This window comes from Melozone crissalis, unplaced genomic scaffold (assembly GCF_028551555.1).
Source record: "Melozone crissalis strain CALT ecotype California unplaced genomic scaffold, PUWL_Pcris_2 ptg000013l_1, whole genome shotgun sequence".
Classification (NCBI taxonomy): Eukaryota; Metazoa; Chordata; class Aves; order Passeriformes; family Passerellidae; genus Melozone; species Melozone crissalis.
This window is the reverse complement of record NW_026535791.1, coordinates 2666572-2684693: the sequence shown is the minus strand read 5'-3', so window position 1 is coordinate 2684693 and position 18122 is coordinate 2666572. Positions and strand designations below refer to the sequence as shown.

General features: G+C 37.8%; 1 protein-coding gene across 2 annotated transcripts in view; it reads left to right on the top strand.

The window, feature by feature from the left end:
* RDX (radixin) overlaps positions 1–17918 on the top strand; it is a 44444-nt gene extending 26526 nt beyond the window's left edge. The window contains exons 8-15 of one of the 2 annotated variants that reach the window (XM_054271437.1): positions 597–693; positions 1310–1473; positions 2090–2220; positions 4312–4472; positions 5218–5310; positions 6152–6394; positions 7365–7525; positions 17222–17918. In XM_054271437.1, the coding sequence (XP_054127412.1) occupies positions 597–693; positions 1310–1473; positions 2090–2220; positions 4312–4472; positions 5218–5310; positions 6152–6394; positions 7365–7525; positions 17222–17258 (1087 nt within the window). In that variant the 3' untranslated portion in view covers positions 17259–17918. Of the gene's footprint in view, positions 1–596; positions 694–1309; positions 1474–2089; positions 2221–4311; positions 4473–5217; positions 5311–6151; positions 6395–7364; positions 7756–17221 lie in introns of those variants that run through there. The other variant, XM_054271438.1, reaches the window with a different exon arrangement.
* Positions 17919–18122: the final 204 nt, after the last annotated feature.

The window sequence follows — 18122 nt, the reverse complement described above, 5'->3', positions numbered from 1 at the left end:
TTGCTGTCATGGAGTTGATGCGTAGCACTGTAACGGTTTCTGAATTTAGTGTATTTTACTTAAGATGCAAGGGAGATAAATTTAACTTGAATTCTGAAAATGTAAGATCACAAATCTGAGCTAAATGGAAGTACAGCATGGCTGAAAGTTACTTTAATTTCAGTATTTGGAATGGCAGTTTCTCACATTTCAGTATTTACTCTTTCAAGTGAAAATACACTTACTAGTGCCATATAAGGAATGAGTACATGATCATGATGTACTCATTGATCACTAATGCCATATAAGGAATGAGTACATGATCATCTAGGTAATAGTAGTAGAATAAGTCACAAATCAAAATTTCTATTGTTACAATGCCATGTAATTTATTAAAATGTAAATAATTTGATGGAATATTTGTAAAAAGAAAAATCTACCAAAATATGCTTGAACTGTTGTTAATGTTCACATTGAAACATAATATTGTAAATGTAATATTCTAAATGTAGCTAGGTGTAGTAGTGAGAATGGTACAGACAGAAGCCTTATTGAATTCATGTGTATATAGAGTGCACATCCTTGCTGCTTCTAATGAGAACTTCTTCTCTCTGAAGGCTGACACCCAAGATTGGTTTTCCTTGGAGTGAAATAAGAAACATCTCTTTTAACGACAAAAAATTTGTCATAAAGCCAATTGACAAAAAGGCCCCTGTAAGTAGTGTGTACAATAGCATCACTTGATATATGAAGAGATTTAAGTCTGCAGGGACTTGCTCTGGCATTAAGGCATGAGTAAATATTGGCGACATTTATTACTTTTACTGATAGAATAGTCAGTAATCAAAAGAAAATGTTCATTTGAAATATGGTATGTTTATTTTCTCTCTTTTCCTTCTCATTGATACTCCTAAATTGTTGCGAGGTTTTATGTCAATTAATACTCTGTGATGCATTGAAAAGACAGCATAAGATGGTAAATTCTCTACCTTTTCTTTTTGCTTTTTTTTTTATTCCAACAGCAAATTTCATGAGACTTTCTAGGTCAAATGACTTCAGAATAGAGAATAGTATCATTAAAAAAAGAAATTAATATTTTATATAAACTAGCTAATTCCTGGAGTATTCAAGGTGCAATTTTGTATTTAAGTCTCTGACAGTAACTAGGTTTATAGATTATAGGTTTATAGATTATGGTGTTCACTTGCTCAAAATATCAAAAGTTTTGTAAGTTTTCGTTTAACCAATGCAAGAATGCATTAATGCTTTGAATCCTGTCTAAGTGTGCTTTTTTAGGTTAATGGATATACTGGAATAACTTCTTTCCTAGGATTTTGTTTTTTATGCACCCCGTCTGAGAATTAACAAGCGAATTTTGGCACTGTGTATGGGAAATCATGAATTGTACATGAGAAGGAGGAAACCTGATACAATTGAAGTGCAACAGATGAAGGCCCAAGCTAGAGAAGAGAAACATCAGAAACAATTGGAAAGGTAATTAAAAAACTTCCATGAAACAGAAAAAAAATTCTACCTTTTTAAGAAGTCATAGAATATAGTATAGCTTAGAATTCTAGAAAAGAGAGAACCGCTTTTCTTTCTGCACTGTGTAGGCTGGTTTGTGAATTGGCACAGCTCCCCTGTCTTAATATAAAAGCGTATCTTTTTTGAGCTTCCAGCACAGTAATAGTAGTTGTACTTTTGTTCCTGTTATGTATTTTGTGCAAGTCTTACCTCTCTGTTTCTTGATTCATAGGGAGTTTTATGCTCTGAGTGAACCCTTTAAGCAAGTTCAGTGAAGAATGTCCTGGCTTACCTTTAATGTATTTAAAAAATACTGTTGCTGTTTCTAGCCCAGATGAAACATAATGCCTAAAATGCAGATATAATTCTAGATTTACCTGGCTGAACCATAACCAAGGTTGATTATCAGTCCTCTTCATGAATTGTTCTTCTCTACAGTATTTTGAAGTAGAAAAAGGATTAGAAGTATTTAAAATTGTCCTTCCTGCTAGCTGAGTAAACTGAAAAATTTGCTACCTGCACCCAAAGAGTGTCATTTAATATGTTGGAGAGTAAAAAAAAAAACCTTTTCACTATTTTTTTGCAGAGCACAATTAGAAAATGAGAAGAAAAAAAGGGAGATAGCAGAAAAGGAAAAGGAAAGAATAGAGCGTGAAAAGGAGGAATTAATGGAGCGCTTAAGACAAATTGAGGAGCAAACAATGAAAGCTCAGAAAGGTGAGGTCATAGATTTCTTAAATCTAGTGACAATGTTTAGTTTAGCTGGGTCCTTCAATTCCACAATTCTTTTCTATGTCAAAAGTGTGTTTTGGTACTTTGGTGAGAGATGGGGGGGGCTAAGTTTCTTTTACTAAGAGTGGCAAGAATTTAGTGGTGTTCTATTTGATATGAGAGATATTCTTTTGCAGTGTTTAAATGTGTGAGTCCTTTTGTCTGTATCTTTTTAATATAAAACCAACTTCTAATGTAGCAAAAGTTTTGATTTAGTAAAAAGAAAATTAATGCATACACACTTCAACTCAGAATTATGAAATACTGAAAGTGCTGAACACCTGGAGTTGAAGGGAGCAGGGAAATTAGAGGGGAAGATTCAAAGTACTTTCTCTAGGATTTTGTTGAATTTAGCTTTTCATTTGGAAATTCCTTGTTCCTCCTCCTTTCCTATTCCCTTGTAAGATTTGAGAAATTGTCAGACATGAGTGACAAAACATGTTGTTTCACCAATCACAGTTCTTTGTGTTTATTCACCCTGTAGAGTTCTTACCTCCATGATTTCCAGTCCCTCCTCTCCATGTTCTTTTTTTTTTTTCCCTTACTTCAGGTGTGGTTCACATTCATAAAAGTTTTGTCGCTCCTTTCTTTTCCTAACCCTTGGTTTCAAGCATCATAGAGAGAATCTCTGATTAACTCTATGCAAATAAATTGCATATGCCTGGCACTGCTCTCCAGCTCTACACCTGCATTTTTCAGTCTGAATGCAGAACAGATTGGACACATCCAGACAAGTAACACTCTAATTGTGCTGTGGAATTGTTTAGGGAGAGCTATTTTGCCCAAGACAGGACAGTGTCAGAGTAATTCTGAAGGTTTGACAATACGCATTTTCTCATAACTTTGTGAGCAATATAGCCTAATTTCTGATACAATACAAAATGTTAATGTGTTGCTGGTCTTTTTAGCCTTCTATGCACACATGGCAAAGTCTTTATATAAATGGTCTGTGTTAGTTTTGTGTTCTCCATCTTCATAGGAAGATTTGTTTGAGTAGTGTTTTTAAGTAGTTTTGTTTTATTTAATTTCTAGGTGCTGGATTTGTAGAACCCCACATACTTGTGATGCTGTTAATTTAAATTTATAACTGTAGTAGTAGGCCTGGGAAACCAACTGAAGAGTAATGGTCATGTTACTACATAACACTAGAAGTACAAAGATGAAGCATGTGTCAGCATATCTGGGGAGGTGCTTTTATAGTATTAAAGCTTATGGTGAAGGCAAATGGATTGTTGGAAAAAAAGAATAGTTCTTTAGCTTTTCTATTGGAGGAGACTATGAAAGCTCTGCCTAGCCAAGATCATAGCAGAAATCTTATCATTAGAACCAGCAAAGAACTTTAGAAAGACTGTTTTTCATAGTCACCTAGTTTTTCTTGTTGGGGAGGAGTATAATTTTGTCTGTGTAAATGTAACCTTGCAGTACTTCTAGATTATTACTTCTTCCTATTTCACTTAACGGTTCTGTCCTTTAGATTTCAATATTTTGCTATGCACACAGCTGGACAGGTATTATCTCTCCCTTGATTTAAAATTTTCCTCCTCTGATATACAAAGAATTTTTCTGACCCTTCCAGTGGGTCTTAAGTCATTTTGCTGGAGGCATGTGCTTAAATTTTTACCTGCAATTAAGGAATCTGTCAGGCATTTCAATATGAAGAGTTTTTTTGCTTTCTTTAAGAGAGTGATTAAATGTACATGAAGTATCCTCACGGTAGGAGCACGTGCATGTATATGTACCTGTGTTTGGGTTTTTACTTTTATCAGTGGAGTGACACTTTTCAGAAACACTAGGCTGTCAGAAATGTCAGGTGAGATGAAGTACATCCAAAGAATATCTTAAAGTGGGAGAGAAACCAGACACGGAACGGAGCTCTGGGTAACGTGCTCAACAGCTTTTCTTAGCTTGAGGTGGTCTTGTAAATCTTGGTTAGTGTTCTAGGTTACTTTATTTTGGGCATATTACAGCTGGTATCTGTGATACATTGGAGGAAGAGCTAGGTGGTGATACCTTGTTTGCAAACCTTTCTCTTGGCAGAGCTAGAGGAGCAGACCCGAAAGGCTCTAGAACTGGATCAAGAACGGAAGCGTGCAAAAGAGGAAGCAGAACGCCTGGAAAAAGAGCGTCGAGCAGCTGAAGTAGCCAAAGCTGCTCTAGCCAAGCAGGCAGCTGATCAAATGAAGAACCAGGAGCAGCTAGTAAGAAACTTTATTTTTTTCTTCAAAATAGGATTAAAATTGGAAAAGGCAGTTGAAAATTTTGTCTTTACCCTTGATTATGTCAAATGAGGAAGTACATTGAAACACAAAAGTACTTGGGATACCGTTACAGAGTGTTGTGGGAACTGTTTTAGAAAACTGGGGTAGACTTGCCACTGTGTTACAAGGCAAAAATAAAACTCTGGATCTGTAGAAGATGAAAAGATGACCACCACATTTCAGAGTGACAACACTTATTACATTCTCTTTCTAATAGTTTTAGGCTTATCCAGCTGAGAACCAGAGTAGCTTCCTTCTGCAGCCCTTTGGGAAACTTGTTCTCTTGATCTTCTGTAAACTTGGCACATAATTCTGATGGCGAGATTTAGTTTAATAGTACTGAGATTATGATCCAGAATCATAATCTTAATGGTGGGACCGTTGAAGTTGTATTAGACTGAAATAGCCTGAAATGCTAGTTTGTAATGACAGCTTGCTGTTTCCCAGCAAGCTTTGGAAGTGCAGAAGAGAAATATTTTTTTTCCTGGACGTATCTCCGTTAGGCAAGAGTACTCTGATTCATTCCCTCTGTCATGTGCGCTTAAAATTTCTATTTTTCACAGAGAAGTGGTGGATGATAACTAACTTTTCAAGCTGGATCATAGCAAAGGCTCTACTTTCTTCTACTGCAAAGCCAGACTGATACCAAATTAAAACTTCTTCCTTGTTCTTTTGTTTGTTTCAGGCAGCAGAAATTGCTGAATTCACAGCCAAGATTGCACTTCTAGAGGAGGCCAAGAAAAAGAAAGAAGAGGAAGCTTCAGAATGGCAGCACAAAGTAATGAGCCCATGCTGTGTGAAGTCAGAACTTCAAAAGGGCTAAGGGAAATGAGTGCGGAAATTTCACTAGAAGTCCATGGGGTCAAATCTCTCCCTTTCTGTTAGGCTTCAGAAAAGTCTTTCTTAAAGGTTTTTGTCCTCCAGTCTACTGAAGCCAGCCCATGCTTCTGTTTAACTCATTTCTTGATATTACATAGTCAAGAAGGGAGGGCAGACTCATTACAAAGGTATGGTCAAAGATTAGAAATTCCTTCCTTTTGTGTGACGGTGAAATAGATTGGAGCTTTGTGTTAGAGAGGAAAACACCTCAGGAGATGTGTAAAATCATGAGGTTTGATGGAAAGCTGAACCAAAACGGTTAACAAAGGCACGGTAAATGAAGCTGGGCAAAAATTTAAAGCAAAATAGTATCTCTTCATAAAATCTATAATCAGCTATGGAATGTCAGTAGGTTCTGTGTGTGAGTTCCAAGAGGATTTGAGCAAATTTTCATAAGTTCTGGTTAAGTATGAAATTTGAAGTCATCACCTTTGATCTAGGAAATTCCTGAGTCTTAAATTTCAGAAGGCTAGGAAAGTTGGAAAACAATTGGTATGATTGCTCTATTCCTTTGCTCTTCTCTTGTCTACTGCTGGAAATAGCTGGACCCCCTAGTACAGCTTATTTTGAGTCATGTCTGGTTTTTACTGTGTCTCTATTTGAAACAGTTTTCAGTGTCTAAGCTTGTCATGTCAGTCATAAAGAACAGTTTCGTGTGTCTGAGAACATCTCAAATTTTTATTTTCCTGACTCTTGATAAATCATTTAAAAAGACACTAAGTACTGTTTACTGTATTTAGGCTTTTGCAGCCCAAGAGGACTTGGAAAAGACCAAAGAAGAACTGAAATCTGTGATGTCTGCTCCTCCTCCACCTCCACCCCCACCAGTTATTCCTCCAACAGAGAATGAACACGATGAACATGATGAGAACAATGCTGAAGCCAGTGCAGAACTGTCTTCTGATGGTGTCATGAATCACAGGAGTGAGGAAGAACGGGTAACAGAAACACAGAAAAATGAACGTGTTAAGAAACAGCTCCAGGTAATGAAGATTCATAGTTGTATCAGCACAATTCAGGCTTTGGGGTTTCATCCTTCTTTTGTGAGAAATTTCACTGATGTTATGGTCTGCCAAGGAAACAGCTTCTTTGTCATTTGATAGATTTATTACCAGTTTACCAACCAATATCATTCACAGTGTTCTAGAAATGGAGTATATAGCAAGATTGTGCTTTATAGCTTTAAAGTGTAACTATGCTGTTGCATTAGCCAGTAAATGTTTCTAATAATTATATAATTTCCAGAACTCTGCATGTTAAAACATACTGCTTTCCTTTATCAATACCAAAACTAATTAAGTGGTATGAACAGATGCTTGCTTGGTAGTATTTATGTTTGTTTGTAGTCACTCATAGGTGTTGTAAATGCAAAAACTCAAATTACACCCATTTTGGATTATTTATTTCCCTAAAACTGAGCAATTCCTCCCAGGCTAAATCTTCTCCCTCAAAGCATAATAATCTATAGTACTGGTAGCCCTTTTCCTCGTTACAAGATGTTTATTTGGGAAGAAAACAGAAGAAAAGGAAAGCTACTACTTTGTCTGGCAGCATTGTCTTAGTAGCATGCATGTGTAGTATTCTTGCTTGGTCAGTCACTGACCAGATGAGGGAGATAAGTCTTTAGTTACAGAAAAATTTAAAAATAAGGTGATTTTCTTGCTTTATCCTGCTGGTTCCTTTCTTCTTGGATTTTATGGTGTATGGGGCTTTTTTAAAATATAGTTTGATGTTTACACTCATGTAAGGAAAGAATCCTATGCTCTCCTTATCTTTCCTTCTACATTCCTTCTGATAGACCTCACAACTTGAGTTACTGAGGAGCACAACAAGCATTCCATAGGTTGGCATTCAAGCAATTCTTATCCAGATTGCAGAATAGTTATTATCAGAAACTCCAGAACTATTAAAGGATTAGTCAAAGCACTTAAATTCAAATATTTTATTCAACAGGCTTTAAGTTCAGAGTTGGCTCAAGCCAGAGATGAAACCAAGAAAACACAAAATGATGTCCTTCATGCTGAGAATGTAAAAGCAGGCCGCGATAAGTACAAGACTCTCCGGCAAATCCGACAAGGCAATACAAAGCAGCGTATTGATGAGTTTGAAGCAATGTGAGAGCTGGTATTTTGCATATATGTTCCTCGTAAAGCTGAACCACCAACAGAGAAAAAAAGCAGGCCTTTGCAGATTTGATGGATTGCACCCCACTTTGCCAAAGCACTTAATACCAGGTTGACTACAGTGACTAGAAGACAAATTTAGGGGAAGCTATTCAACAGTAAGGCAGTCTGTTAACCCTAGGTTTTGGGTGGGGGGAGGGTGTGGAGGTTAAGAGCAGGTTTTTTCCCCATTGTGCTTTCAGTTTCCTTGTTTGTTTAGGTTTCCCCCCCCACCTTTGGAAACAGATGTGAAGTATTTAATGACTGACAAGTGTATATATTGCTTAAACATTAAGAAATAGAAAGAAGAATGAAACTGTACCTAAACAGGATAGATCCTATTTCAGTATGAAGTTTGAAATTGGTTTTCAATGTAGCTACTCCATTAAGAGTTTAACACTGCTCACTTTCAGTTTTGGTTGTTTTTTTTCTTATTTTGTTTTGGGGGGTTTTGTGTTTGTTTTTTTTGGTTTTTTTGTTGTTGTTTTTTTTTTCCCAAGTGAAATTCTTTGGTGTTTCATGTCCTGTCATCATTGATGGTTTTCTTTGCCTACCTGTTCACAAAGGTCTGGATGGCAGGTGGTAGTTCCAGGAAATGTTTTTAAATGGAACACTACCTGTGGGCAGCACATGGCTGCTGATAGGCTTGAGTAAGTATTGCTTTTCCTAGCTGATTCTTTTAGATGTGCAAAATGTTCCAATGGATCAAAGAGGGAAAAAATAAACAAAGCTTAATGTGCTATTTGTTTGTAATTATTTTATTTGCAGTAGGGAGACCTGGACCTTTCTGGCAAGGGAGCATATGAAAACATCAGTCCCAGGGAGGGGACAGTATCCTACCTCACTACTATGTACATGATGACTGGTCCTTCAAACACCATGAAAATAACTGTTTAAATTTACTGTCACTACACAGTAACATCAAAAATTGCTAGGAGACCTTACTCCTATAATTTTATTTTACTTTATTATGGATTTATAATGTTAAGTACTGTCTAACTGCCTTCTGTTGAGTTTAAATTGTAAAAGCATCTGGTGTATTTTAAAGCTGTAACCTGTCACTGGTATACTATATTCTGGGAGGGGTGTAGAATGTGTGTGTCAGTCAGTTTGGGTTTCAAATACAAAATGAAATTTCCCAGAATTGGAGTAAAAGTGTTTGTAGCTTCAGTTTTCAGTGAAGCTAGTATTGTAATTGTCATATCTGATGTCAGATTATTAAGTCCTTTCCCTCTTGAAAAGGAAACCTGCTCTTTTAAGAAATTTGCTTAGAAATTGAACTTTAGTAATAACTTTGCTGTTAATGTGGACTTCAGTTATTCCCTATGTTAGAGTACCCTAGTAAATATTGACAGTGGAAGAACCTAGGTTTCTCTGAGGATGGTTCAGCTTTTTTTCTGTTTGATATTATGCACTCATAAATTTACACTCATCTATTAAAATTTGCCATTTTATTAAACATTTTTTTTCATGCACAATAGGTCTAAATTTCTCATGAACAGTCTGACCAAGTTTGTTTTTTTATTTTGCGGAGTTAAAGTTTGGCTATGTGGGGTGACATCATGAAAATTAAATAAAGATGCATTAATATATTTTTGGTTTGTGGGGCTAAACATATCTGCTTGACCTTGAAGACTGATGTGCAGATGCTGTGCACATGCTTTAAAATGCTGCTTGGTGGAAGTTGGTGTTTCAACTTGCAGTGCATTGTAAGAACAGTTTTTGTTTCCCAGGCTTCATACACCGAAGCTTAAGCAAATTTCTGAAGTATTTGAACAGTTTGGCATGGCAGGTGAAATACTGTGCTTCCAGTGAGTTTTCATTTTTCCCTGAAAAGTGTGCACTAACACTGATCCATCAGTTTCAGTGTTTGGAGAAAACACCGGTAAAGATTGTTGTTCATAAATCTGCAACATGTAGAGTAGGACTGAACGGATTCGATCCATTTATAAAGCTGTGTGTTTGTTTTTTTTTTTTTTTAATTCAAACAACCAGGAACAACCATTTGTAATACAGGTTTTCACAATGAACAAAGTGGTAATAGCTGCTGTCACCAGCAGTTGGGAACACTTACTGGTGCAGAAATACTAAGAATACATCTAATGATTACTCAGTGAAGTAATTTTCCACGTGCTTTTTCCTTTAGCATCATGTTTTGTGTTGTACAATTAAGCTACAATTACATCTACTATTTTGGATAACATTCATTGGTTAACAATAAAGAGATACAGTTAATTTCTCTGAGGTCCACTGTTGTTATTTAATGCCCTTTTTTTTCTGACCACTTTACTGAGCACAGTCCAATAGCTTCTCTTTCCAGAGCAGTGTAGAAATTTTGATCTTTTTGTTTCACACTCTGGTCAGAATGATATTAAAAAAAAAACCAAATTGTACCCCTAGAGAATGGTATTTTGCTTAAGAAATTACCACATACAGTTAGGAGGAAGCATTAGTGTTTGTCGATTCAAAACAGGATGTGAATCATCACAGCAAATTTGCTCTCTTGCGAACAGAGGGTAGAGGGTAATTTGGCCATAGAAGAGCTCTGTGGGTAATGTAAGAACTTTCAATCACTGCCTACATATTGCTTAGCCCCTGGTTAAGTGAAGTTTAGTTTAATGGGTCAATATCTTAATTATTGTTAAACCTTGGTCTCTTTGTTTTTTGTTGGTTTTTTTTTCTTTTGATACTGTGCCTTATAGTATACAGTGCTGTCAAACACATGCATGGCCATGTGCTTTAAACAATGGCAAGTTAATGGGCTTTTTCATTTTTCTAATACACTTGATAAAGACAGGAACAGTCCCATGTAAATAGGTGTACAAATAACCTGCTAAAATGTTCTCACATCAATTAGACCTCCTCTCAGGTGCCATTCCATTCTCTCTTGAATTTTTTTGGCCTTGCACTCAGTACAAGCACATGACCCTGTCTATTGCTCCATAGGGCAGAATTGCCATGAGGAATTAAAACTTGGTGCTTGTAAACATGCATATTTCTAGTTTGATACTTCCCTCTCGTTTGAGCCCCTGCTGCTGAAGCCTTAGCTCTGAGGTTTCTCACTTGTAGAGAGGTTAGAGAGCTTCTGCATAGGTATGTGGCTTCCCAGCAGTGTGGTTGAAAGGGGAGGCAAGTGTTTTGAAAGATTATTGTTTCAAAAATATGCTCTTGAGTTGGAGAGAAAAAGATGCAAAATAGAGCCACTATTTACAGACTATTACAATCAAACAGAATGCCTCATTGTGCAAGAAGATGTTCTGTCTTCTTGAAGTAGTCTGTTCTACAAATCCAAACCTACATTTTCTGTCACTTGTACCAGTTTGGAAAGCATTATAGTGCTTTTGCATTTTTCTTAAAACATGTTCTTTAGGGTTTTTCAAATTATCTACTTTGAGCACCTCTGAGGAAAAAGGTTTGTTCTAAATGAGGTATTTCAAACTTCTGAATAAAAAGTACCACAAATACTTTCTCTAAATTTTTAAAGAAAATCTGGAGAATAAAATAATTAATTAAAACATTTTGCTTTTGAAGAGGAACTTTTATGCAAGCATTTTCCATGTCTGTTTACTTATGGATAATCTAAAAAGTTGTTCTGCCCAATACGTCAGGGTTTTTAACAACGATGGTGTATCCAAGTGGGCTGAGGTATTTGATCCTGGTGTTTGTAAATATACTTAGAGTAAAAGTGGCAACATGAAATTGAAAGCTTCCTTACAAAAGAGTAAAGTTCAGTTATTAATAGAAGTTGTCTCATACACATAATTCAGTTTTTCTTGGCTGGGAGATACATTTTCCAGGAAAATCTTAATACGTGTCAATGTATCAGCATACAAACTGCGGTTATTTCTTTGACCCCCTTGGGGTGCGTTCTGGTGTTTGTGCTTGTAGGCAGAGGGTACCTGCTTCCCAGTGGGAATGCTCGGCTGCCTGAGGAGGTGCTTCTGGCTGGTGGCCATGGGCACCTGCCCAGCACTGTGTCCCACTGCTCCGTTCCCAAGCAGCACAGTCCAGTGCCTTTCCTCCCCGCAAGTTGGTCTGCAGGCAGGGGACTTCTGCCTGGCTGCTCTTTCTCCCACTTTGGGGCCCAGTCAGCAGCAAGGGGCAACTTAAAGCTGAAGGGCTGGTGTGATGGTAGAGGGCTCAGTGAGGGGAGAAAACCCCCAGTGCAAATGTGCACTAGATGCCCTTACTGGCTCATTTATTTACTTGTGTGGAGGACTCCTTTTCAGCATAGTCCTGTGGCAGGTGTCTGACCAATAATCTGCTTAGCAAATTTAGCAGTCAATTTCTGGAGCAAGTTGTACTTTTCATTTCACTGAGCTGAGTCTTGATCCATAGGCATAGGCCAGTTGCCTGGTTTTGTTTTGATTCATGGAGTTTGTCACTTGTGTTCGCTTTACTGTCTGAGTTGATGAACTGCCACTTTGGAGTGCTATTAAGAAGCTTAAGAAGCTTTGCTTTGCTTGGCTTTTTTTTTTTTTTCCTTCCACCCAAGAGATTGCTGCCATATCAAATGTGTATGTTGTGTTCAATGTGAATGCAGGACTCACCAAGCCCAAAAGACTTTCTCACCAAGAAGAATTTCTTCAGAAGGGATCACAATACTTGCAGCAGTGCCTCAGGAAGGGACAGATTATGCCCACATAGCTCACAGTTTAGGGAAAGACAAAGTTAGCAGGAGGAAACAGAGCATTTTGAATTGCTGGTATTCCATGAGGTGTCTTTATTGGCTTTTGTAAATAATATGTCAAGAGTGTTTCTGTTCACAGCAGTAGGCTTTAGGCAGCAGAAGAAACGAGGGGAGATGGAAGTGCACATCAAAGGAGGCGGCCTGCTTGGTGCAAATGTTCCTAATGCACGTGTGCATAAAAGTTAATGTTTCCTGTGCTCTGGATAAGTGGATCAGGTGAAAAGAGATCAAGCTCAGAGGTAGGACAATTGCACTGCTTTTTGTGCTTGTTTTTCTTTTGTGGTTTTTTTTCTTTTCTTTTTTTTTGTTTGTTTCTTGGTTTGCTTTTAAGGTACCTTATTTACAGAGGAGGAGTTGCCATTATTTGAAGACTTTCAGAAAGCCTCCTGCCCAGCACTAAAAGGTCTTGGAGTTCTTAAGGCCATGTGCTCCCAGCCTGGCCTCTGTGTTACAGCTATAACTTCCTCTGCAGTGTGGGAATTTTGCCCCAGCACGTTTCTGCAGGGCCAGGAGCCGTGCACATGCAGGGTTCTGCTGCCCCACTGCTTGGTGCAGCAACACGAAACCCATGTGTGCCCCCATGTGAAACAGTAATCGCTCCACAGCCCTGCGGCTGCCTGCACTCAGCTCAGTGGGATCTTGTATCCACAGCTCCCCACAGCCTCAGCTTTCACGCCTCTTATTTACCCTCCTTTTCTTCTTTAAACTTGATACAGTATTTAACTTCATCATCTGTGGCTTCAGTAACGTTCTGCTAAACTAAGCTTATGGTGAATGGTTGACTACTGTGTCAAATGCTTTCTTAAAATATATTAATGAGCCACACTTTTATTCAAATAGTGCTTCTGATTAATTAATAATCTCTGTGAATATGGTAATTGCAGTTGTGTTGCCAGAAAGAGATTAATTTGCATTGAGACTGAGGTGCAAAACTTTTCTGCCAAGTGCATTTCAGTCTTCAGCGAAGTTGAGAAATAACATCCAGAATACACAGATGAGTGGATCCTGATCACGACTGCCGTTGTTGCTGGGAACAAATTCATTTACATCCAAGTGAGCAGATTTAATTTGAGATTCAGGTAACCTTGTTCACACATCAGAAAAAACTCTAAAAAATTTAAGAAATCTTCACACCATTAATCAGCACTCCACTGTTTTGTTTCATGTCCTTGATAGTGTTTCTTTAGTTTAATTCACCTTTTGAATTCTTGGATCTCTTTTCTTGTCAACAGTGTTTTGGGCACCTGTCTCACTGCTCAGTGCCAGTTGTACTTTTCCATACCATTTGGAAATGCAGCTCTTTCTCCTTTTGCATTTGGGATCTTAGTGTTGTTTTCAGCAAAGCTAGAGAACTCATCTTCAAATTTAGAACTATTACTGCTGCTTCTCAAAATAGTCTTTGGATTAATTTTGCATGCATGTTCGCTTACCAGACATGCATGGCATATGCCACCTTATAGCATAAATAATTGTATTGACTAGTTAATAATTGCTGGTAGCTTTCTGGAGAAAATGTCAGAAAATAAATACGTTAATGTAGAATGTGAATCATGGTGTTTATACCCATGAGGTTCAGCTTTGAGCCTAGCTCTGCTCACATGCACAAGGGAGTATGTAGGAGAGAGAGAAATTCTGTGCTTTCACTATGTACCTCATCTGTCTGGACTAGGCAGGAGAAGGCATTGGAGCAGGGTGGTTATTCCTGCTCAAACAGCAGAGCTGTCAGGCACAACTGCCTGGTGCTGCAGCTTTGCTTTTCTGCACAACAGGTGTCCTGGCTGTAAAAATAAAAAAAGAAAAAAAGAAACAGCCATGAAATAGTTGGCTTTTCCTGTAGAGTCCTAAATAAGGCTTATTTATTGTTATATTCCTGTCTGGCTTGAATCTTCTCTGCTTCTCTGCAGGTCACTCTTGTAAAAGCTGAACTCCTCTATAGCATAGGCACAGATACCTGAGTCCTAAGGGGTTCCTCTAGAAAGCAAGTAGTGGCCCCTTCCCCAGCTGGTTTGGGGAAATATTTCCTTGGAGAAAAGTGGAAAAAACTGTTTATTTACCAGGCAAAGCACTCGCCAGCACAAAAGAAAAAAAGAACAGTATTAAACAATAAAACCTCTTGCCCCTCCAAAGAGATGACAAACTCAGAAAGTCCCCTTTGTGGGCTGTAGCTCACTAGCTAAAACTAACTGAAAAGCAAAAGGAGAGCTCTGTCCTGCTGTCTGTCCATCTGTCTGCAGACAACCCAGTCCAGGATCAGGAATGTGGCGTGAGTGCAGCTTCTGCAAACAAACTGCACACTTCTTCTCTCCCCCTGCTTCACTCTCAGGACAGCCTTAAAGGTGCACAACTTATTTGTGGGCCAAACAGACAGGTGGGGATACGAGCATCATAAAGTCACCCCAGGACACCTCTCTGTAAAAACCAGTGGCAGGTGTGGGGGAAAAATACCTGTCTCTATTCCTTGTAATAGAGGGCCATGAAAAAAGAAATTCTGGAATTCTACTTCTTTCTAACAGTGGCTTCTGTATGCTTTGGGATGATCCTTTCATATGTGCTTCTCCCTGTCTCCTTTGAACTGGTTCTTGCATCTTGCTTCTCTTTGCTGCTTTACTGCTTGGCTTTGGTTTTGGTTTGGGCTTGTCTTTGTTATGTTGTTTTCTTTTTCTTCTTGCTAACGTGTCATGTCTTTTATTTCATCTGAAGAACAGATTTCAGTTTACATCACTGACAGTTTCAATGCAATTAAATAACTTTGTCTCAATATGAGAATGCAAATTAAGATAGGGAAGGAAGATGTTGCATAATTGTGAATTCAAAAACATTGTGAGGGTAAGTTTAAGCTTGCAGTCCTAGCAAAAAAATAGGGTGCACTGAGCTAACTAATTAGACCTAAGGTGAAAAATAGAGGCAGACAGCTAGGTATGACAAGGTAGACTTCTCAAACTAAATTCATGATAGAAAAGTACTTTGGTAAAACTCATATGGTTTTTTATTTATTTGCACTTGCTGGATTATTTTGAGAGCACTGGAGAAGAAAATATTGAATCTTTCTTCAGTCATATTTCACTTAATTACTTCTGTTGTGTCTTGTTTTATTCCACCAATTTAAGAGTAAAAATGCTTTTTTTTCCTCTCCAGCAATTTGGTAAAACTATCTTTTGCCTATGACACTGAAATTATCTTTGCAATCTGGAGCTTAATGGAAGAAACTATTTTCTGAGGGAGAGGTATCATGATTTGATTTGTGTTTACTGAGCTTGATAATTTATATATGTACATGCACATATATATATTTAAAAATATATAGACAGCATGGTTAAACTGGAGATTTCTAATACAGCATGTGGCATCAGGCCTTGTAATGGTTGTATTAAAGTGAAATGTACAAGTTGCTACTTATAGGAACTTCAGTCTTGAATAACTTCAAAAATTAGACTTTTTAAAACTGTGTTTAAAATACAATTTAAAAAATATCACATCAAACAGAGTGAATATGATTCAGTTCTGTTCTTGATCTCAAATCAATCTACTTATCTGCATGTTTGATTTTAGCCACCTGTGAATGCCAGCTGTTCTTGGGGATCTCTTGGTACCAGGAAACATTTCACTGGTTTCAGTGGTGCCTTCCCAGCCTACGGTTTCACTCACTGACAGAAACCTGTTTCTTCTCCCCACCCATGTCCAGGAATTGCTGTCAGACTTTTAAAGCACCAGTCTTAACCACATGCCTTATTTGCTTATGGTCAAGCCCTGGAAGTTCTTGCTGACTTTCTGTGCCAGAAAATGATCTGTGAGGGAAACAGTCTGTGGTATAGAATTTTGATGTTCCTACAGGTTATATACTGTACCTGCACTCATAAATGAAAAAAAAAAATCCTATTTAAGGCTTCTTTGTTTTGAATAGATGCTTATTCTCCATGCTTACTAATATCAAAGAAAATTTTGTTATTTACTGGTTTTACTGATTAATTTTGAAGAGTATTATGATATGTTGCTACTTACAGCTGAAGTGTTTCTTGCTCTAAAACAACCAGAATGAGATGTTCGCAACAAAGGAAGGTTCACATAGGAAGGTTGAATATAAAATAGTGGTTATTCTTTGCCTAGTCATAATACATTTAAGGGAATCATTCTCTGAAAGGAAAACAATTGTCAAGCCACTTCAACAATGTTTTTCTCTACATGGAAAATACAAATTTTTGAAATGTGTCTCTACTCAAGTAAGTTTTGATTCATTGTGAAGATTCCAGCCGAAAACTTTAAACTTTAGGAGATAAATAAATTTGAGAGAGATTCTTTATGCTGTCCTTACCTTTTTCTCCAAAAGGCTCATGCAAAGGAGCAAACGGAATAAACTAAATGCCAGAGCTTACGCAGCAAACAGCACGTGTGCTGTGCTAAAACAAAAATATGTCTGAAGTCATACTGGCTGTGATTGAATGTTCTACAAATATGTCCTATATTTGGTGTATTTGTGCGCAAGGCATTTTATTTCAGCCATCTTTGGGAGCAGTTTTAACAGAATCTGTGTTGCACTCACATGGGGTTTGTGTTACCTGCAAGAGCGGATTGGTCCTTTAAAACTACCCCCTGGGTGGATTTTCAGTTAGGTTCTTTGTAATTCTAAAATTTGATAGCAAAACTGAACTGCCATGTGCAAAAATTTGGCATAGAAGAGTACATAGAGAGTTGGACCTGCTCTTCAAGCTGAAAGCCTGTGAAGTTGGGTTCTGGGTGTCCCTGGGTGCCTTGGCCATAAGAATCGTGTGTTTCTGAAATCACTGTGTTTGTGATGCTCCCTTGTTCTGCTGACACCTTAGGAAAAAGCTTCAGTCAGAAGTTATATATGGAATAGCTGCAGGAAGTGAAGTATGGCTCATATGATGTTGCTGCATATTTCTGTCTATTGTTTAGTATCCTTTTGCTAAATCTGTTTGATCTCTCTGTGTCTTTCTGTGCAGGTTACAAAAGTACGATCTCTTGCAACCCTTAGGATAGGAGCAAGGTAAAGATCTGCAGAGGACCTGGGGTCTGCCAAGGCCTGCTATTGCACTTCTGTAAATCTGGACAGTGTACAGTGCTTTAACTTAGGTGCCTGGTCTGTGAAGAGTTTTTGGAAGGACCAGGAAATGCTGTTACAACATTTCATTAGTGTTTGATTCTCTCGTGGTCTCTAAATCTTTCCTTTGTTGTCTTTTCCCAGGAGAAAATTAGCTATTTGAAATATTTAAGCTGTTGTTATTTCCAGGAAAACAGGAAATAAGACTAATGTGTTAATCTTTAACTTGTAATGGGATGTGCTAGAGGAATGTGACCCTCCAGAGTACTTGGGGCATCCTATAGGCTTTGTCCACAAGTGATGTAGTGTGGGAAGCCTGACTTATATCCAGCCTGGGTAAAGTGAAATGACAGTAGATACTTTCCAAGTTTTATTGGTTTTCTACACAATTTCTAATAGCCTTGATGATACCTGAACAGTGTCAGATAATTTTCTAATGTAAAAATCCCAGTTTAATATGTCTGTATATACATTCCCAGTGTAAGCACCCCGTTGCTCTTTGCCTTTTTGTATGCTGTCAGGATGTGCATACTGTGTATACGTAATTGCTGGACTGTGCACCCTGCACAAAAGCCTGAATAAATGGGTTTTAACATTCATCCAGAGAATCACTATTCATTTGATGATCAGTGGTGCTAATGGATTTTCTTTCACTTCTCGGAGAAGGTTTAATTGATTTTGTAGCACCAATCCAAAGTGGAGTTTCCAGGTAAATATCTGGTGCTATGACCAGGTAAGCCAATGAGAGGCTTTATTTACAAAGAATGGATTACTGTTGAAGGAAAAGACAGCTGGTAATTAAG